Genomic DNA, 23,449 nt, shown 5'->3' with positions numbered 1-23,449 from the left:
AAGAATGATATCTGAATATTTGTATTTTGAGGGTGTGATTGATGTTTCTAATCACACAGTTTGCATATATCGCTTATAACTATATGTTTGGGCTTACATTGTTTTTCTAGCGGACTATTTTTATATATGCCAAACAACATTCACAACATAGGCATTTAAAATATATTTGCTGATGTATTATTATTTTCAATTTCTCCCGTTTTTAATTTCTCCAAGTATTTTGGGTTTCTAATACCATGTCGGGAATGGACCCCATTCCTAAGTCAAAGTATGATTACATTTCATGAAATTAGTATTGTTTCGCACTTTGATGTTAGCCAAAAGTGCTCTTCGCAGCACCCACAATGCACCCAGTAATGACTCCTGCAATTTGGACGGTGTTACATGAATTGGCAACATATCTAAATATGATTGTAAATTCTTTTTTATAAGACCAGTTGCTCCTGCTACTATTGGAACTGTCTGGGTATCTTTCTTCCACATGGCTCTCATTTCTGCCTGCAGATCGAGGTATTTTATGACTTCGTGTCTCTCTGTACGCAAGACACTGTAGTCACTACGTGTTGCCATTTCAATGATCAAGGCTACTTTTGTTTTCTTTTCTTGGACCATTATATGGACTGTTGGTATTGGGTGATCCCATGTGATGTAAACTTCATCATTTTCTATGATTCTCTGTGGCTCATGTTTCCAATGTATTTCAGCCACTTCGATACCATAATGTTTGCAAAATCTCCAGTGTAACAATCTCACCACATTATTATGCCTTTCAGTATACAGTCCCTCTGCCATTAGAGAGTCGCAACCAGCAATTAAGGTGTGTGACTGTTTCCAATTCGGTTCCATTAAACCTACATGTCTGTTTCTCCCACATGATCAATGGAATTAGTAAACCAGCATATACGTAGCCCACTATCTTGGGCTGCCAATATTAACCTTTCATTTCTTGATGTAAATTCACCTCTCCTTAACCATTCCCACGTTTGTTCTTGATCAGCATGAGGCCCTTCCAGACGTTTTCTATACTTGCAACTATATTTATGTTTTTTCTACATTTCTTGCCTTCTCATCTGGTCCTTCACTTTATATTCTTTCTTTTGTTTTTTAGCACATTCAGTTGCTGCCTGGTTTTTATCCACTTCTGGTTTGATTTCCATTCCTGCTTGACGTCAATATGCTTCTGCTTAATTAAGCAGAGATGTCATCTTAGATTTATTCTCCTCATGTTTCAAATACTTTCACCACATTTGGATCTTGTGAGGTCAGTAGATATGTGTGGAGTCCCACGATTGCAGATCTATACATGTAATCAATTTCAAGGAGGCCCATCACTCCTTCAGAACGGGGAATATATAATCTTGATATAGACTGATTTTTATAAATCATTTGGTGAGCATGTAGCATCCTTCCTGTTTTAATATCCAATCTATCCTACACTTTTTGGAGCCAGTCAATCACTCCAAAACTATACGTTAGGACAGGAAAAGCAAATTCATTTATAGCTTGGATCTTGTTCCTAGGTGTCAATGCTGTTTTAAGGATTAATTTAAGTCTTCTAAAGTACACCTTACTAAGCTTTATTCGCATTTGCTCATGTTTTATTGCTGATCCTTCATCAATTCCCAAGTATTTATACACTCCCTCTTGCTCAAGTTCTTTTATATCACATTCTTGTCCTAAACTGATGTTTTCCTGGTGCTGCAATTTTCCTTTTTTAAAGGTTGCTTTTGCACATTTATCAAGAACAAATGACATTTCAATATCAAAAAAGCAACAACCACAAATTCCACTCGATTTTTTAATAAAAACTGAAAATGACTTCTCTCTCTGACGTCTCAGCCACAAGCCTTCAAGGAGTATGATACATATGAAAAGTACACAGCATATATACACAAATGCAATTGTTAATTAGCCATTCAGCATTTAACAATTAATTAATTATTGCTTTCCAATTAAATTCTTCATTTAAACCACATGGAGACATTGTCTTGAACTTTAAAATATACAATGCTTCTTTTTGTACTAAAACAGATTTAACATCCACAAAGCAATTTGCAGGTATATAAATTTGCTCTAAAATAGTCGCTTTAAGAAAATTACTTCTTCCCCCATGGAACTGTGAAAAATGTAGTGCTACAGGACTATCTTCCTTACAATTGTCAATATTTCTAACATGTTCTAAAAGTCTTAATTTGAAATCCCTCTTGGTCTCTCCAATATAAAACTTCTTGCATGGGCATTGCAAACAATAAATCACATCTATTGTGTTACAGCTGTAAACATTTTTGACATTGAATTTAATATTATTAATAACATCAAATGAAGGTACAATAAATTTACAAGCCTTACATTTACCACAACCAAATGTGCCTAACTTACTAGGGTTTTTATATAATGTAAGGGGGGGTAAGCAAAACCTACTCTTAACTAAAAAATCTTTAATGCTCTTCCCCCTACGGTATGAGAATTGTAGATTTAACTTCATCCAATGTTGCACACTATTTAAAGAACATAAAAAGTTCCAAAATTGTCTAACAATCTTTGTAAATATGTCTGTAAAGGAGCCATAAGTAGTTACAAAATAAATAGACTCATTTGCATCCCAAATTTTGCTAGAATCATGCCCCTGTACACCAAAAAATTTTTTATTCGGGCTCTTATTATATTTTGTATTTCCATTAAAAAGTCTATCCATACTATTATGCAGAATCTTATAACTATAGCCTCTAGATACAAAAGATTGTACCATAGAAGTCAGTTCTTTGTCAAAAATTTCAGACTTATTACAAAGTCTGTATATCCTTAACATCTCACTATAAGGAAGGGCATTTAAAGTATGTGGGGGATGGCTACTAGTGCCATATAAATACTGAAACCCACCTTGAAATTTACGATTCAAACATGTGACCAAGTTCTTACCATCCGATATGTCCAAAATTACGTCCAAAAAAGGAACAACGGATCCAATTTTTAAATCCTCTAACTGTAGATTCCATCTGTTCATATTCAAATCAGCTACAAAATTTCTTACATCAGATTCACTCCCATCTACCAGAAATACCAAATCATCTACATATCTGTAGTACTGTATAACATGTTTATTAAAAAAATTGTGTTTATAAATAATTTCTCGCTCAAATAACCCCATGGCAAGGTTAGCATACATGGGGGCAAACGCTGCCCCCATTGCTGTACCTGAAATCTGATGATAAATGTTTTCATTAAATTCAAAAAAATTATGCGTCAATGAAAAATAAACCAATTCTATAATATACTCAGTAACTGGTGAGTCACCCAGGAAGAGTCTAATGGCTTCAATCCCAAAACTATGTTGGATGTTTGTGTATAAACTCTTCACATCGATGGTGACCCAACGCATATTTTCCTTAAAGTTTACTCTCTTAATCTTGTCCAAAAAATCAAACACATCTGCAATATATGACGGTAACTTAGTCACATATGGTAGGAGAAAATGATGTAAGAAAGTGCCTAAATTATGCAAAAAATACTGTCTGCCTGAGACTATAGGCCTGCCTGGAGGTTTTAACAAATTTTTGTGTATTTTCGGCAGGCAATAAAATAGCGCCATCTTGCAGCCATCTACTTTAAATTTTTGCTTAACTTCATGCTCTGAAAAGTACCCTAATCTAACACCTTTATTCATAAGGGTAAGATATTCATCAATGTCATTTCAATATCATCTGAAAAAGTTTTGACAACCTGCAGCTGTGCTTTCAGTTCCTCATCTGATGAGCTATACAATTTTAAATAGACAAAGAGAAGATGAGAAGTCATTAGAGTTTGTTGTTTTCTAGAAGCCAAATTATAGCCATGACCTAAGCTGTTAAGTAAACAGCTTAATGGATTAATGGCAAGGCAGAATAGTAACAGTGACAGGGAGTCACTCTGGAGTATCCCCTTTGAATTTTTATCCCTGGGATAATAATCTGTCTTTTATCATGGCTTAATTGCAAAGTGGTCTGCCACTGTTTCATGGTTACTGTAATGTAGTCAATCAGTGTAGGATGTACCTTATACATTTTTAAGCAGTCTTTTATTCATGAATGTGGGATACTATCAAATGCTTTTTTTATAGTCAATCCATGCCATACTTAGATTCTTCCATTTCTTACAGTTCTCCACTATAACTTTTTTTAACAACAAATGATTCTTTGTTCCATATAACCTTCTTTTATTGGCCTTTTGTTCTACTGCCATAATTGAGTTTTCTTCTAAATGACTATAAACTCTGTCGGCATCAATCCCTGTGTAAAATTTATATGTCGTCGGAAGACAAGTTATTGGTCTATAATTTTTAGGTAGCTTGTAGGTTCACTCTTAAGTAAGAGCATTGCTTTTCCTGTTGTTAACCAGTACAGTGTCTGTTCGGGGTGTGCATATAAATAGTTCTTACTCATGGCTAGATCCTCGTCTAAAGAAGTTAATACTTTAAGCCAAAAGTTAGATACTGCATCTCGGCCTGGGGTTTTCCAATTAGAGGCTTTTCTCAACTTTGTTTCAATCTCTCTGGCTATTTCATCCCATTTCATATCCTGTACCTTTAAACTTCTTATTCTTTCTTTGACTTCTTCTATCCATTTAGCATCTTTGTTATGTTCCACAGGATCTTCATAGATACTTCTCCAAAATGTATCTACGTCCTCTTTTTTTGGTGGTCTATCAATTCCTTTTACCTTATTTCCCAATTCTCTATAAAACCTTTTTGGGTCAACAGTAAATTGTGTATTTTGTGCTTTTCCCTTATATTTATCTTCGTATCTCCTGAGTCTTTCCGTCTGTTTTGAGATTTTTAGTTTATCTCCAATAGTGCACGGTAGATCCTGGTCTGTACTTCTGTTTTATCGCATGGATCTCTATGGACAGTCCTAATTACTGTGTTTATTTGTTTTATCAAGCTTCTGACGTTTGGGGTTTTATTAACCTTCTGAAATTTATTTCTCTCATTGATCTTGATATATATGTCTTTGTCTATTAAATCAAGCAACTCTTCTCTTAACTCCTTTTCTTCCATACTGAGGGCACATCCCTTGTTTTCCGTTTCCTGCGGACATTCTATAGAAAGTTCTATAACATCTTCTTGTAGCACATTCTCTTCAACTTCATCCTGTGTGATCTGTTGTTCTGTCATATGGGAACTCACTGGCCTATCACTCATCAACATTGACTGCATCAGAGTTTCCACGGTTTCCTGTTCCTTTCCTTGCTGTCTAGCTTCAAGTGAATGTTTATACTGGTTTCCTGTGGAAGGCTCCAAATTATCTTCATATGGCACATGACCTGTTGCTTCCTGTTCCACTGGTTTCCCCTTAATTTGGATATCCATTGCTCTATCCTGTTGTGGTGCTTTCTGTATTTGATTTTCTACACTGAATCCTTCTTTTTGCAGCTGTTCCATTACTTCAATTTCTATTTCTTTGATTTATCCATTACTAATCTCCTTTTCTACTTTTCCTCTTAGTCTTCTTATTTTTTGTATTGTAAAGTTTTCCATATCCAGATTCCTTTGCCTATATTTTTCTTCAAATATCTTTGGTGTTGCTCTTTTTGCATTAGTTAGTTTTGCTTTCTCCTTTGCATAAATATTACACCATATTAAATCTCTTTTCCTTTCCTATATCCATATTTCTTCTTCACATGTTTCTGATCTTCTTGCTTCTCCTTGTTCTGGGGATTCACTCCATCATGCTGTGATGTAATCTGTTTTAGACCTTCTACATTAAATCCTTCGCTTCGCAGGCACTCCATAACTTCAACTTCTATTTCTTTAACTTCTACTTTACTAATCGTCTTTTCTACATTAAATTTTTGTGTTTTTACTCTTTTTATTGTGAAATTTTCCATATCTGGATGCTTTTGCCTGTATTTTTCTTCAAATATCTTTGAAACTGCCTTCTGTATATTAGTTAACTTGCTGCTTTCTCCTTTGCATACATATTCCACCATATCAAATCTCTCTTTCTTTACCATGTCCATATTTCTTTTTTATATTTTTCAAATATCTCTAGGTTTTGTTGTTTATATTTTCTCACTTCCTCAGAGGCTTCTTTTTTCAAAGAGATCAAAGTTTCTTAATCTGTATACTGTTTTTCAAAAATTTGGTGTATTAATAATAGCAAATTTTTATTTGAAGCTTGTGACAGTTTTTCCTGCGGAAGCATTTTTCTTTCCTCTAATTTCTCTCGTAATCATTTTGTATATCTTGTGTCTGGAAATTCTGGGCTTTTTACATAATAGTAACAATACATAATTTCTTTCTTATCCTCAATAGTCCACTCTGTCATCTTTATGGCTCTTCTTTGGCCAATCAATTGTTGTCATTTTTGTGGACTCCTACTTCCTTCTACAACAGGGAGGCCATCCTCTCCCGGAGCCTGACCTGGCCCCATTGTAGGACTGTTTTCGTATTTTGAGGATTCTACACTGTCATTTTTGTCCAGTCCTGGCACCAGTGTGCCTACCAGAATTGGGCACTTTTTTATCCTGAGTCTTGTGCACCCAGCTATCTTTTTTTATTTTTGATTTACTTCTGTCCATGATATATGCTATATAAATACAGTCTATATACCAGTGTCGGCTTGGTGAGATTTTGTGAATAACAGGGTCCACCTCGCTAAGGTACTCACCAAGACTTGAGGATGAATTCACTTTCAGCACTACTACGCTCCTTTGCTTGCTGACTTTTCATCTCTCCATCAGGATCCTTTATTTTCAACTATATGGCTCACCTGATGTGTATCTAGATGCAACAGGGGAATGTAGCATCGCATAGTTAGATAACTTGAGTGATGTGACTTGATTGTCATCTGTTTATGCATCAAGTTTGTTCTGTACTATACTGGTTGGATTTTTGAGGTATTTGTACATGTGAGGACTATTATTGCTCCCCTTGAGATATACATAGTTTATACTGATATATGTCCTATTAGGGACGATCTCTAACTAGATTATAGTACTGGTTTTCTAATACCATATGCTGCTGGGGAACACTATTCTGTACTCTTGTGTTTAATATATATCTCAGTTATAATACTGAAATAGTATTATTTAACAATTATTCTGTATGTTGGTCCTGTTGGGTCATATCATTGGGACAGTTTCTCTTTGATATAATTTGGTTATATTATAGCCCTAACTTGGGCGCTAATTGTTGGAAGCATTAAGAAGGCTTAAACAACTATTATTACCATCCAGGGTGAATACTTGAATCTATTTTGAGATACTTTTTTATTTGTCCCCCAAAAAATAGTCATTATGGAGCTTATGACAATTTTACAAGGTCTCTCAGCAGATAAAGATGATCTAACAGCATTTGGTTTAGGTACCTCTATTGGGGGCAATGCCAATATTAACAACAATGATCCAGCTGATACCTGTAACCTTACTTCTCAGAAACTTACAAAAAGCATGAAACTACTCAGAACCAACGTCTGGCATTTAAAGCTTTTCAAAGCTTATCAAACCAGGGGCATTACTCAGAGGGGTCTTAGAGTAAGGATCCATCCCTTGGTTAGTAACCCGGATGATGGTCTAATTAAACAATGGGCTCAAGCTCAACAGAAAGCCTCTATGGGTTACAGCACATTACGAACGCTCTATTGATCAAAATATTACAGAAGTTTCATCTATATGTGAACAAATTAAAACCTATGAAGAGCAACCTTATTATGTTTCTGGTTTGAATCAGTTAAGTAAAGAATTACTTAATGTTGAGAAACAACTTAAAGATAAAAAGATGCAAAAGTTTAACAGAGACATGGGGGATTACCAAAGGGGTAAACCATTTTTCTCAACAAAGAATGTCAAATTTGGTAATTCTGATATTAAATATTCCACATATAAGAGGAAGAGACCCAAGTCCATTCTCAAGAAGTCCAGACCTTCTAATATTGGGACATCAGGGGATGAATCCTCCTCCTCCACAGATGTAGATACCAACTACAGTCAAGATCCCCAACCCCTAAAAGACGTAGTTTGGATTACCCTTTAGGGTTAAATGTTGTAGGGGAGGAAAGAAACATAGGACGGGTAAGCGATATCGAGGGTGTACTGAAAATCATGATACAACATTAAGTGATACTAACAATGTTCATAACATATCATCTACACCTCTCTCTGAGGTTAAACTAAAACTTTTAAATAAAGGCTTGAATTTTGTACCAGCATTTTTTGTGGGTGAGGATTCACTGGCTAAAGATGTGATTTCCTTTTGTTGATTACTTAATTTAAGACTATATTTTGATTCTGCATTACCAAATGCTACTAGAATGCATTTCAGTATCACCAATCTACTTTTATGTCACCTATGCATAAGCATGTTGCTTGTTTCAAACTAGTGTGCGTAAAGATCTACATTTCAAAACCAGAGAATATCAGGTTTTACCTCACAATCTCTCAAAGGTTGAACAGCAGGTGGTTACAAGAATTTGGTCATCTTACCAGCTGATAAGGGTGGGGCAGCAGTGTTGTTGGACTGGACTAAGTATTACAACGAGGCTCAAAGACAATTGATGGATGGTAAATACTATATGTATATGCCTTTAGATCCCAACTTCAGATTTAAACATCAAACAGATTCATTCCTCTTGATGGCTCTTGAAGAGGGGATCATTACTGACTCCGATTTACATCACCTTACTGTGCTGAATCCAAAACATCAATATTTGTATTTACTACCAAAAATCCAGAAAGGACTATACAATCCACCTGGTAGACCTATAGTTTCTCTTAAGGGTTCTCTTACTGAACCCCTCTCACAATTCCTTACCAAATATCTTAAACCTTTGTTGAGTTTGGTCAGATCCCGTACACAAGATACCACACAATTTCTGCAGATTATCTCTGACATGCAATTGGAGTCTGGTTGGTACCTATGTAAACTTGATGTAACCACATTATACATTAACATCTCTCATTGGGCAGGTTTACAGGCCCTATAATTCTGGCTTGATATTTAGCAACATGCTCATGCTCATCATTTTACATTGGATAAACATCTCGTCCCTTACATCTATGGATCACAGGGCACATTAGTGACATTAGGAACAAGAGACTTTCTAATGCCTTATATAACCATTCTTTGAAACACAGCACTACACACTTCAGATTTACTATTATAGATAAAATTCATAGAGACAGGACCAATAAAACTGGGTGGCATACTATTTTAAATCAGAGAGAGAAAATTTGGATTATTAAATTGGGAGGTTTGTTTTCTCCAGGGCTAAATGAGCAACTGTAATTATCCAATGAGAGTTTGGTTATGGTGACCAGGATGTATATAAAGCATTGCTATGTTCTAATTAGTTGTTATTTGCACTGAAGAAGGCTATTTCAGCTGAAACCGGTCTGATAATTTAATTTCCAGTGGGGTACAGTCTTTGACTCTACCCTTATGGTGTGTTGATTAAAAGTTAATATTTGAATTCCACACTTTGCATGCTGGCCGGTGTTTTTAGAATAAAATTTGACTCTTTTTGGGCCTTTGCACCTGCCGTACTTGTGAGGGTTGGTTTATTGTATAAATGTCAATTGTGCCACAGTGTCACTCAAAGACTTACTTCTCACATGTTTCACATAACCCAAATGTACATTTCAAACACTAGCTTCTCAACAGCAATGACACTCTCACAAATACACACCCAAACCCCTATGTGTAAACATGTACTGCATGATTATCAGTCTAGCATTCCAACACAAGACTTTCTGCATGCCTCTAGCAGCGCAGACTGCAACCTCCATCTGCTCTCCCTTAGTTAGGCTTGAACATCCACTTTGTGATTAGGCATTCCCTCATCTATTCTGGCCTCCTGCATGTTATGGAGCAGTTGTTGGATAACCCACAGGTGAGGGTTACCAAAACCCCACAAAACAGGTAAAGCAAGGTCAGTGGGTGAGTGATTGACCAGAGTGCTACCACAGCAGTTGGCAGGGATAAGGCTGCTTGACTGTAGTCCTACCTCTCCCTAACATGTTGCATAGTGTGGTAGGATGTGGATTGCTATGAGGCAGTGACTGATGAGGAGTTCCGGCATAAGCCTAACGACACAATCACCTTTCTGCCCACATAACCAGCCTGCTTGTCACTCAAGCCTTGGCCTACACGAGAAATATAACAGTGGCCCCATTTGCAACTTAAAACAATTTCTCTATCCCTACCCCAACAGAAGGTAAACAGGCATAACTTTTTAACTCCTCCCTAACCTGCTAACTCTTTCAAGAACCCAAGTCACTAGTACGACTCAGACTTTAATGTTTTATGTTGGACAGCTGGCTACACAACATGCTTTGGACTGTTCTCCATACAGAAAACATGATATCAACCATAAAATGTGCAGCACAAGCCCTACTCCTTACCTTAACAAACTCACCAACATCTTTTCACCCACAGACATATTGTTGTAGAAGGCACAGCAACTATCTTAAATGGTAACAAGCACTTAATATATAAAGAAAAACTAAATTTTACCACAGTGATGTCCCATGCAAGCACACACACACACACACACACACACACACACACACACACACACACACACACACACACACACACACGCAGCACACACGCACGCACGCACACACACACACACACACACACACACACACACACACACACACACACACACACACACACACACACACACACACACACACACTCCCAGTGAAAAAAAATGTATCTATATATCACTCCCTCCTTGGTTAGATCCGACCACAAACTGATAACCCTGGACATCCTCACCCCTCCACCTCCCCCAGTCAAAGAAACCATAGTCAAAAACCTTTCCAAAGCAAACTTCTAACTACTTGCATCCGAAGTGGAAAGTTTCACTATTCCCTTGCAGAAGGATAATGATATCCAGGATGCGGAATCCTACACCAAGGCACTCTATATGCATCTTCAGGATTGCATGGACCGTGCTATCCCAAATAAAACCAAGACTCCTTCCTCAGGCAAGAAGAAACCAGTCTGGTGGACCCCGGCCATAAGCAAACTTTACAATAAAAGGAGGAGACTTACACAAAAAAAGACCATATCTCAAGTAGAAAAATCATCCCTGATCAGCATTAGTAAGAAATTGAGGGCCCTCATCAAGTCAACTAAAGCTAATTTTGAAAAGAAAGTTGCCAAGGATGCCAAGGATAACCATAAGGCCTTCTATGGCTACGTCAAAAACCTAAATGGCAACGCTCAGGTCTGTTCTGAGTTAGTACAAAATGGAACAAAATACACTGACCCTTCTGACATTGCCAACATCTTGGCTGACAGGTTCAGTGCAAATCTCCCCCCCACCACCACCACCACCTACAGGGCCTATTAACATTCCAGGGGATTGTGTAAGTCCAATTATTACTGATACATTGGTTAACAAGGCTCTATCTAAAGCTAAAAACACTGCCTCCATGGGACCAGATGGCGTCCCAGGCTGTGTCATACGCGAGCTCCAAAAGGAATTAACCCTGCATCTTAATACCCTGTTCAGTCTCAGCCTCTCCACAGGATATGTGCCCATAGAATGGCGCATGGCAACGGTGGTCCTGCTACACAAGGGTGGGGCTGCAACTGACCAATAAGCCTAGCCAGTCTGATCTGTAAGGCTATGGAGCGAATCATTATGGAACTCATAAATGGAGAGATTGGGAACCTCCAGTTGCTGGACCCCACACAGTTCAGCTTTGTCAAGGGTAGATCATGCCTCCTGAACCTGGTGGATTTCTTTGAGACAGTTGCTCAGGCTATAGATAAGGGAAAGGAGGTACACACAGCTTACCTTGACCTTGCTAAAGCATTTGACACCATTCCCCATTCAGGTATTATTGATAAGCTCACCAGCCTGGGCATAAACCCTTATGTCACAAGATGGATCGCAAACTGGCTCTCAGACAGATCCCATAAAGTAAGAGTAGTGGGATCTATGTCCGAATCCAGACCAGTAACGAGTGGTGTGCCTCAGGGCTCTGTCCTGGGGCCCCTCCTGTTTGGTATATACTTCTCAGAAGTACAGGCAAGCACGGAAGGGCTGTGGCTCTAAGTTTGCGGACGACTGCAAACTGGGTGCTATAATAGAGTCTCCGGCCGACATGGAGATCCTCCAGAAGGGTCTAAATGAGACTGATGCATGGTGTCAAAGCCATGGTCTCAAGCTAAAAGAAAAAAAAATGCGTAGTAATACCCTTTGGAAAAAACAGAGTACCCGCAAACTACAACATAGGAGGTAATCCCCTGAAATCTGAAGAAGAAATAAGGGATCTAGGGACCCAAGTAGATAGTCAGCTTTCCTTTGATAACCATGTTGCCAAAGTGGTTAGAAAATCCTTCTATGTGACCCATCTGATCAAGCAAGGGTTCGCATCCAGATCTAATGATATAATGGTGCCCCTCTACTCTTCCCTCATCAGACCCATTATTGAGTACAATGCACCAATTGGAATGCACCTGGCTAGACATCTCCAGCAGCTGAAGAGACCACAGAGGTACCTAACCAAGAGGATTACTGGCCTCAAATAGTTGCCCTATGCAGCACGATTGAAAAAGCTAAGACTGTTCTCTGTTGCATACCGCTTTCTCAGAGGCGATCTCTGTCTAACGTACAGAGCCATGTCCAACCCAGAATTGTTGAACATGCTCCATCTTAGCAAAACCAAATCTACTCGAGCTACACGCTCTAGGGATATAAACCTCAACACAACAATGAATAGAACATGCTGGAGGGATAGATTCCCTTCAGAGACTTCCTTACTATGGAACAGGGTCCCGATCTACATAAGACAGAGCCCCTCACTATCACTCTTCAAGAGGAACCTTGATGAGTGGATGGGTAACAGAAAGTTCACACCGGGGATCACACCAACAGCACTACTAGATAGGGGCCAAGGGTACTAGCTGCTAGTACAAGGGTCTAGGGAACTACTAAAGGGGCGGTGAATACCGCATAACGTGGCTGGGCTAATATATGCCTTTGGGCAGATAGCCCAGTACCAAACTAAGAACCTATGAACCTATATATATATATCTATACACACATACACACACATACACATAAATACATACATAGGTGTATAGATACAGATACACACATGCACACATACATAAGCACAAACATAGTCAACAAGCGTGTTTGTAATAGTAAATATGCCAGATGATCACTGCAGAACCCATGAAACTGGCCTCTATGTACTACATCTGTGATGAAGACTATACAGTCTTTTCTTTACTTCTTTTCTGTTACCCCACCAAATCTCTTCATTCATAATTCTTCCTGTTTTAGGCTATCTTCAGTAAGTCAGCACTGCCAAGACATTCACCTTCTCAGGTTTACTTTTATGCTGCTGGCCAACACACTACATTTTTAACAACATTAATAAGTTACACATGCATCTCTTACTGTCTACCACCAGCCAGTTTATCCCATAACTGCAAGTACAGTTTAGGAGGCATTGGTGATCAGGCTCTCCATTGTAATGCTTGCACTTTTTCCATGACTGGCATACATCCTGCATAAATTATAATAACTCCTGCGTGTCTTGTTGAAATCAACTTATCTGTAAAAATATAGAAGGAAGAAACAATACGGTTCTTTAAAATGACTGCCTTTCTAATACATTAGTAGAGCTTAAGTCACCTCAGACTGTCATATTCTTCCATATCAACAATGTCCAACACCACAATTACATCTCACACATGATCTAAGATGTTTTTTTTTTTATGTCAGGCCCACCCTGTCAGCACTTTATCCACTTCTCACTCTGATGTCTCTGATTGGTTTCACCTTAGTATCAATGCATTTACTCCTCTTGGCCATATCCCTCCTTCCTTTAGCACCACACTGCTAACTTGGCTTTCTTGATGTCAGTTTTTGATTAAGCAACCTACTTTTCTTCAGTTACCATTTCCTCTTTTCCCTTGTTGTTCACCTCTGTTCTTGGACTACCCTCTCCACTGGAACTACCACAAAGTCTTTCCCCTTCTTTCCTAAAGAAGACTGGACAGCTGGTACTGTCTGTACAGTGTACATCTGTCTTTCAGTATCATGGACCCTTCTCTCTGCATTACTGATCTTCTACAAGGGCTATTTGTTTTCATCTTCTCCTAGTGGTGTCAGGTCTGATGCCAAGCTAAAGAAAATTGGTTTAAAAACCATCATTTACTCTCTCCTTCTCATTTCCTGCTAGTAACACATCTGGTCTGTAAAATTTTAATGCTAATTTACGAAAAATGTAAAAGGGAAAGAAGGGAAGACAAATGCACAAATCTGTTTGAAGATAAAACCTCTTGGATTTCCTAGGCTAGCAGCACATAAAATGAAATTACAGTCCACCTCAAACAAATATCTGTCTAGAACTATGAGAAGAAGGCAGTTATTAAAATGCATAGAAATAAGAAATGTATGTTGACATCCTACATATTGGTGGTGTTTATTGTCTGTGGGCTGATATAATTCAGACTCTGCCATTTACAGGTGCCATAATTGGTATAATTATCTTTGCTGTGGAAAGCAAGACAGCTAAGGAAAGGTAATGCAATGATAATGCAGCAACATGGATATCTGGCTGCAAAGTTGGTGAGGAATGCTGCTTATCACTGGGTCAGATCGAGGGCAGAAGTCCACTGCACAGTGAAATTGCAGACTATAAAAATTTCAGTTTGGTCTTTAGTTTGTCTTGGTTTGCTTGAAGAGATACTGAGGTGTCCACTTCCCTGTAAGTTTATTATCTGCAATTTCTGCTGCTATCTCCTAGGAACTTAAGGAAGATTAAGTTCTTCTTGAGTTAAAGCTCCTGAGAGCACCCCGGCACTATTAGGTTTTACCTCATATCATGCGTTCCGGCCCCAAAACCCGGACCACACCACAAAAGGAGGGGGTGTATCCATATTCATAAAGGATACCCACACCTCCAGGTTGGTGGCAACGCACGAAGCTTCGGAAACCATCCAGGTGCAACTAACCATAGGCAAAACTGCTCTACAAATTGCAGCATGCTACAGGCCACCCTCTCAAACTCAGGAACCCCACACAGCCTTCCTGAAGACACTGGAGGGTATAAATGTATCTCCAAACACCATCATATTGGGTGACTTCAACTACCCGAATATAGACTGGGAACATTACTCAAGCCCTAACTTTCTAGCCCAACGGTTCCTGGAGTTCATAAATTCAAATGCCATGGAACAGCTAGTCATTGTTCCCACGAGAGGAGAAAATATACTAGATCTCATTGTCACAAACAAGGGGACAAAATGCTCCACACCGGAAGTATATCCCTCATTGGTGAGATCTGATCATAAACTAATCTCACTGGAAATCCACATCCCGCCCCCACCCCAAACAAAAAAGACCACAGTGAAGAACTTCTCTAAAGCAAACTTCACACTACTCAAAACTGGTGTGGTATCCTTCAAGGCCCCTGAGCCAGTGGAAACCACAACCCAAGCTGTGGAAGCCCTTACAAATGCCTTCTATGAACACCTCCAGGACTGCATGGATCAGGCAATCCCAAATAAAACCAAGACTCTTTCCACAAAGGGCAAACATCCAGTCTGGTGGACCCCAGCCATTAACAAACTTTACAATAAGAGGAGAAACCTATTACATGATAGAACAAAATCCATAAAAGGGAAGTCACCCCTGATCATTATTAGTAAAAAAATACGAGCACTCATAAAATCAACTAAGGCCAATTTTGAGAGAAAAATTGCCATGGATTCAAAGGACAATCATAAGGCCTTTTTCAGCTATGTTAGGAACCTGGGTGGAAACTCCCAGATATGCTCAGAAATAGTCCAAAATGATACAAAAATCACTGAACCCACAGACATTGCCAACATACTGGCAGACAGGTTCAGTGCAAACTTCACCCTCCTCTCCCCACCTAAAGGAGAGATAACTATCCCAGCCGAGTGTAGCCTCCCAGACATCTCAAATGCGCAGGTGAAAGCTGCTCTCTCTAAAGCTAAAAACACAGCATCAATGGGACCGGATGGTGTCCCCGGCTGTGTGCTACACGAGCTAAATGAGGAATTAAACCCGCACATAAGGCAGCTGTTTAATCTCAGCCTTACCACAGGATACGTGCCCAAGGAGTGGCGTACGGCAACTGTGGTCCCACTCCACAAAGGCGGCGCCTCTACGGACCCTGGTAATTACCGCCCCATAAGCTTAACAAGTCTAGTCTGCAAAGCTATGGAGAGGATCATAATGGAGCTCATAAACAAAGATATAGGGGACTTGCAGACATTGGACCCGACCCAGTTTGGCTTTGTCAAGGGAAGATCATGCCTTTTGAACTTGGTCGACTTCTTCAAAACAGTCACCAAGGCCATTGATGAGGGAAAGGCAGTCCATACAGCCTACCTTGACCTTGCAAAGGCTTTCGACACAATACCCCACTCGGGTATTGTAGAAAAACTTACCAGCTTAAATGTAAACCCATATGTCACAAGATGGGTTGCAAACTGGCTTAAGGACAGAACCCACAGGGTTAGAGTTGCTGGCGCTGTGTCAGACTCCAAGCCGGTCACAAGTGGTGTCCCACAGGGCTCGGTCCTTGGCCCCTATTGTTTGGCATCTACTTCTCAGAAGTACAGGCCAACATGGGAGGACTTTGGCTGACAAAGTTTGCAGACGACTGCAAACTGGGCGCCATAGTGGAAAGTGCATCGGACACGGATATCCTTCAGAAGGGACTCACGGAAACAGATAGCTGGTGCCAGAGCCATGGCCTGAAGTTAAACGCCAAAAAATGTATAGTCATACCCTTCGGGAAAAACAAGGTAACCCCAAGCTACCATATAGGTGGCAATCCACTAAGCACAGAAGAGGTTATCAGGGACCTGGGGACCCAGGTTGACAGTGGCCTTTCTTTTGGCACTCACGTTGCTAAAGTGGTTAGAAAGACCTTCTACATTGCCCACCTGATCATGAAGGGATTCACATCCAGATCTAGTGAGGTCATTGTTCCCCTGTACTCTTCACTTATCAGACCAATGATCGAGTACACTTATCAGACCAATGATCGAGTACAATGCCCCATTCGGGATGTATCTCACCCGACATCTGCAGCAATTGGAGAGACCCCAAAAGTTCCTCACCAAAAGGATAAAGGGACTCCAAAATCTGTCATATGCTGCCAGATTGAAGAAACTCCAGCTCTATTCAGTCACATACCGTCTGCTCAGAGGTGACATGTGCCTGACATACAAGGCCATGTCCAACCCGGAATTAATGGACATGCTCCACCTCAAAAAATCCAAATCCACCAAAACCACTAGAGCAAGCAACTTAAACCTTAGCACGGATATAAATAGGACATGCTGGAGGGATAGATTTATCACTCAGAGACTCCCTATGCTGTGGAATAAAATCCCAGTCCATGTGAGGCAGAGCACCACGCTGACTCTGTTCAAGAGAAATCTAGACCTGTGGATGGGAGATCGTAGGTTTACCCCGGGAATCATCTCTGTGTCACTGCTGGACAGAGGCACAACAAACTAATGGGCACAGTATTTTTTCATATAAGGGGTGGCGTAAGCCACAAAAATTTGGGCTAGGCTTATAAATGCCTTAGGGCAGATAGCCTAGTATAAACCTATGAACCTATAAAGACAGATGCATGTAGCTAGCATTGATAGAGCCTTTCTTTAAATATTCCTGTGGGTTTAATTAAATGTTATTTTTTTTTCATTCTTTTCCATATTTAAACTGTAACTGCACCATTGGCTTACTGCTGTAGTACAGTTTATTTATGTTTAAGTTATTTTGGTTTGTCTTTTTTATATATGTATTACTGTATTTTATCTGAGTGGGTTATGGCTTCACATCTCTGCATAGCTTGTTTGGGTTTAGTACCAAGGAAAACATTAATGTCTACAATTTCATATATTGATTAATTTAATAAGAGTTGTAACTGTGGGTCCTTGGCCTTCTGGATGTTGGCAGTACTATCATGCAAAGAAGAAAGCTGTGAGGAATTGGGGAAGTCTGCTAGCCTTCCATGAGAATTGCGTGTGTGCATGTGTGTGCATGCTCGTGTGTGTGTATATGTGTGAATACTATCTTGTGTGAAATGCAGTGGCTCTGGGTAAGGAACACTAGAAGTTAGTATGGTTCACAAACAGAATGGAAGGGGCCAGTGTTGCTAGGTCAGAAATTTAGCTGTGAAAATGGCTTAAGTGCAGTCTAATCTGGAAGTGGATGTTGAAAGGTCATACTTAAGATAGCAATGCATATTCCCTTTTTGCTGTTGGGGTTAGATTGCATTTTAAGGACTGAATTATTGACTTAGACTGTGTGTTCCTTCTTTCTTGAACTTTACTGTGCTGGGTACCAGTGGGATTACTACAAGTCACATTCCTTTGATGTCAGCTGGGACCTTTTCTTTATATTTAGCAACAGTTCTTAACACAATTCCTCACATATTTAGTTGTTGCTTTTGGGATTCAAACTTCTCTCTAGACCAACCATTGTATTCCAGTTTCAGCAATGCTTTAGTCTTGAAATTCTTGTGGCAATGGTGCGATTCAAACTGTACTCTGTACAAAGCATGGCATTCTGGTTGCAGGGTCTGCATAATTATAAAACTACTCGCTGTTAGCAACTAACCATGTTATTACTTCCTTTATCAACCATACTTTCCCAACTGTCCTGCAAAGCTGACAACATAAATCTAACCAGTTCTTAGTTCCCCTTACGTCATTAGTTAATGGAACACATCAGAGTTTCTTCATGCTTTTCACAGATTTTGTTTTATATTCCTACAATATACAAATTCTGAGTGCACCCCTAACGATAAATCTCATTTTCCTTATCTTATAAAGATACAATGACTTTGGTTATACAGCAAGAATGTACAGGCTGTACTTGTAAAAGGTTCCGGCCTGCAGGGCTTTGACCTCTTTTTTCTCTAGCCTCACGGAGGTGATATTTTTACTATTTTCTCTCTGACTCACTGCTAAACTACAGGTTCCTGCTCCTCCTTGTTTCTGCATTTTGCAATTACCACTTCAGTTCTTCTGTCCATTCTTCTGAGTGTCTATTAGAGCTACATGATGGTCTGTTCTATTCATAATCTCTCTGTCCTCCTCTTTCCACAATTACTTTATTAGCCAAAGTGCTAATTTCCTCAAATTTACTACCATGTACTTCACACAAAATAATATTTTTATGTTCATCCCTGGATAAGTATCAGCAGTCTTATTCTTCTTATTCGTCTTTTTTTTTTTTTTTTTTTCAATTTGCTCAGCTTTATATCCAACAGTTTCAGAGAGCTGCAGGAATTCACAAACTTAGGGCCGACTTGCATTTTTCAGTTGGGACCACCACAGCACCCCTTCAACTCTGGACTTGAAAATTTGGTAAAAGTTAAATGTAGTTGCAGAGAAAATTACTACACGTTTTGCATTTAATAATACATTAGGAATAAATGAGTGCATTTATTTTTACTAAATAATGAACAATAAGTTCATTGGAAAGGTTCCTGCACAGCTTTATTTACATTTTTATTTTTATATCTGCATTATCTTGACAAAATGTAGAACTTACCCAAACAGCAATGGTTTCATGTAAAGGTCCAGTGGTTTTCAAGATCTCTTTACCACCTTCAATGCTGTATTCCCACTCTAGGCCCAGTTCAATGAAATTCTTGGCTTTTGATTCTTCACCTTTGGCATTCAGTATAAAAATATTGGTTGCTTGATTTTTGATAGCTGTAAGTTGAAGAAAGAAAAATATGTTGACATTTGCATTATTAGTTTCTTAAGCAGTATAGCAGATCTTGTCCATTTCTGACTTGTGTGGATTGAGCATTCTAGATTATGGTAACCATTTGAAATGTCAGGACCCACTTGACTGAATCTCAAGATGTGGACACTGAATGACCAAAAGATCAAACTTACATATTCTAAGCCTGAGATGCCATTTCTCAGAATATTCCCTTTTCTCCAACATATGGTGCCTTTGGCATTAATATATATAAGTTCTGGGGGTGGGGGGGGGCTTGCAGGTGGTGCTTGCCCCTCCCCCTGCAAAAATAAGTTTTAAGGAGAGGAGTGATTTTCGGGATGCACTCTTCTCCTGTGATTTCAGTCTTTTTTTTTTTTTTTTTTTTGCTAATCAGCCCTCATTATCTGGTTAAGAACAGCGCAGTGGTGCAGCAGTAGCGTTGCCTCACAGCAAGAGGTTCTCTGGTTCGATTCTCAGCTGGGGAGCCTTCTGTGTGGAGTTTGCATGTCCCCCCTGCGTTCATATGGGTTTCCTCCGGGTGCACCAGTTTCATCCCACATTTCAAAGACATCCATCTGGAGCGTTTCTCCCCGGGCCTCCACTGAAAATTGTCTTTGTTCCAAGTTGGACTTTCCTGGTAAACAAATGCTAAATAAATATTTGGAGTACTGACATTTCAATAGGGAACCCTAGAATACACTTTACACAAAGTGTTTACTCTAGACTTCATCTGTTATAATGAATTCATAATGGTCTGAAATATCTTTAGCAGGCATTTATGAAAAATCATCCACTCTGGTATCTGGTTTTATCTACTGAAGACATGTTTCTGTGTACAAAAAGATTCACCAAGTGCTCAGAAGTAGTGTTAAGATAAACACTGATATGTTGATCATATACTTTATGATTTTGGGGTCTATATTAGAAGCTCGAAAGCTGAAAAGAACTAACGCTCTTTGATCGAGCTATAAATATTGAACACACTAAATAGCAAAGACACCGAATAGCGATTTTTTTCCCAGGGAAAAATATCACTGGGCTGTTTTCAGGAGTTTGCGATTTCCTCCACTGTGGTGTGATCTCGGAGTTATATTTAAGTAGGTCGGGTGTGGGGGGCACAGCACCCCACATTGGGGGGTGTGGGGGGGGGAAGTCCCCCACTTTATGTTGTGTTTGCATTTTTTTGTTGTTTTTGTTTTTTGCAGAGCAGCAATGTTTTTCCCTGGGAAAAATTGCTGTTCCGTGTCTTCGCTATTTAGTGAGTTCGATATTTGCAGCTCGATCAAAGAGCATTAGCTATTTTCAACTTTCGAGCTTCTAATATAGACCTCTGATTTTGTTGCTGCTTTTTTCATGTTTTTAATATAGGCAAAAATTCAAGATTCTTTGTGTTGTGAAATGCTGAGTCTGTGTGGTATACAGATGTAAAACATGAAAATATTCCAAAGATCAGTAAAAGACGTTTGACAGGCATCCTTTGACACTGACATAACACGTGGAAGCAAAATAGCTTTCGTTCAGAAATGGTTTGCCCCTTCTTTGCTTTGGGGAGGAACAACATTTTTAGTTGATTTATAACTATTGCTTGTCTCTGGTTTAGCACCTGTACTGACAATGGTTTCAGTACTGATCAGTTTCAGCTCTGACCAAGTGTGATATGGCTGTAGTGTACCTTCAATCCAGTTTCTTATGTTTAAACAGTTAGATCTTGTACTTAGCACGGTTCACATTTAAGTAACCATCATGTTTTCTAGTAGTTATCATTTCCACTGTTTTTATTTAAGGCTGTACCAGGGCACCACGATGCTTCTGCTGACTGCATGCTATAGTATTATGAAACAGAACAGACATGCACTCCACTGGCGATAAACTGTATTATCATTCTTGAACACTGTGATGAAATAGTACCCCATTCATAACTTAAAACTTATTTTTCATTGTAACTGGAGCATGCACATATGACAATTAATTAGCTGTCTTCCCCAGGTACTATGGGAACACCCTGTCATACACTTGTACAACATCATTTTAGTTCAGATTTTTTCTGGTTCATCTGTTTATGCTTTTAATGGGTGTTTACTAGTAGTTAACATTCCTACAGTTACACTTTTTCCCCAATAACAATGGCTTTTGTTCATTTGTCACAGAGTGATCCTGCTATTTCTGAAATTACTTTAAGTATTTCTGGTTTGCACGTTAGAGAATTATACAGTGTACAATGTAACCTTGCCAGAGGCCACCCATGTCATATCAGAGGTGAATTTACAAATAATCATCCAATTGTCTGATTCAATTCTTAAAAGAAGACAGTGTGTCATAATGCTTGATCTGGAAAGAAAGGATATTCATCAGAAGGGATTATTGCTGCATGACAAAAAAAAAAAATCTGTCTCTCCGTCTTGATTTGTTTATCTGCCGAATCAGGTTAAGGTGTCTGGTTCTGGTGTTCGCTGGATGGTTGACTTGTAGAGGAATAAGAGGTCTTGGACTTTTGCATTCATAATGGCCTGGAAGGCAAGGCACAGACCACCCCTGATGAGTCTATAGAACACTAAATACTGGGATATGTTTAATAAGATACATCCCAAAAGGGGCACAGAATTGATGATGTGCCTGATCCATGTAGAATATAGATGAATTGGGGCTTCTATGGATCTAGAGAAACACCCTTTGTGATCAGCTGTGCCAGATAAAAGGATTTCCTGACCACTGCTATAACATGATGATCAAAGGAGAGGCAGTTATCTACTCATTTACAAAGTCTCTCACTACATATAAGCAGTGTGGGGGTTTATTATTTTTTTCTAAATGCAACAATATGCCACTTTTTTTTAATTTAGTTTCAGTTTGCTCTTTACATGTATATTTTCACTCTGTAGTTTTTGTATATAAGAAGGAGGTTTAAGTATAACACCCAGTTTGCAAACATGTACAAATGTGGTTAACCATAGATCTCTGTTTTTGGTTTGGAGATCAGAGAAGTATATGCCAAACAGCAGAAGTCCTGGCACAGATCCCTATGGTAACGTTCATGCTGAGGACAAGCCTGATACCGTTACTGTGTGGGTTCTATCCCTCAGCCAATTAGCTATCCATTTAACTACACAGAGATCATTTTGGAGTGCATTTAGCTTGTTGAAAATGTTATAATGTGGTACAGTATCAAACACCCTGGGGAGGACTGGTCATGCTGTATGAACAGTGTGACCAGGAGGACTGGTCATGCTGTATGAACAGTGTGACCAGGAGGACTGGTCATGCTGTATGAACAGTGTGACCAGGAGGACTAGTCATGCTGTATGAACAGTGTGACCAGGAGGACTAGTCATGCTGTATGTACAGTGTGACCAGGAGGACTAGTCATGCTGTATGAACAGTGTGACCAGGAGGACTAGTCATGCTGTATGAACAGTGTGACCAGGAGGACTAGTCATGCTGTATGAACAGTGTGACCAGGAGGACTAGTCATGCTGTATGAACAGTGTGACCAGGAGGACTAGTCATGCTGTATGAACAGTGTGACCAGGAGGACTGGTCATGCTGTATGAACAGTGTGACCAGGAGGACTGGTCATGCTGTATGAACAGTGTGACCAGGAGGAGTAGTCATGCTGTATGAACAGTGTGACCAGGAGGACTGGTCATGCTGTATGAACAGTGTGACCAGGAGGACTAGTCATGCTGTATGAACAGTGTGACCAGGAGGACTAGTCATGC

The 23,449-nt window shown here is 39.3% G+C and overlaps 1 protein-coding gene across 3 annotated transcripts in view; it reads right to left on the bottom strand.

The window, feature by feature from the left end:
* ADAMTS14 (ADAM metallopeptidase with thrombospondin type 1 motif 14) overlaps positions 1-23,449 on the bottom strand; it is a 1,616,175-nt gene that overhangs the window by 144,170 nt on the left and 1,448,556 nt on the right. For all 3 annotated transcript variants that reach the window (XM_044056898.1, XM_044056897.1, XM_044056899.1), the window contains one exon: positions 19,554-19,717. In XM_044056898.1, the coding sequence (XP_043912833.1) occupies positions 19,554-19,717 (164 nt within the window). The remainder of the gene's footprint in view (positions 1-19,553; positions 19,718-23,449) is intronic.

This window comes from Protopterus annectens, chromosome 14.part0 (genome assembly GCF_019279795.1).
Source record: "Protopterus annectens isolate FY-2018-M chromosome 14.part0, PAN1.0, whole genome shotgun sequence".
NCBI lineage: Eukaryota > Metazoa > Chordata > Ceratodontiformes > Protopteridae > Protopterus > Protopterus annectens.
The sequence above is the reverse complement of the archived record's forward strand: the minus strand, read 5'-3'. Positions and strand labels throughout refer to the sequence as shown.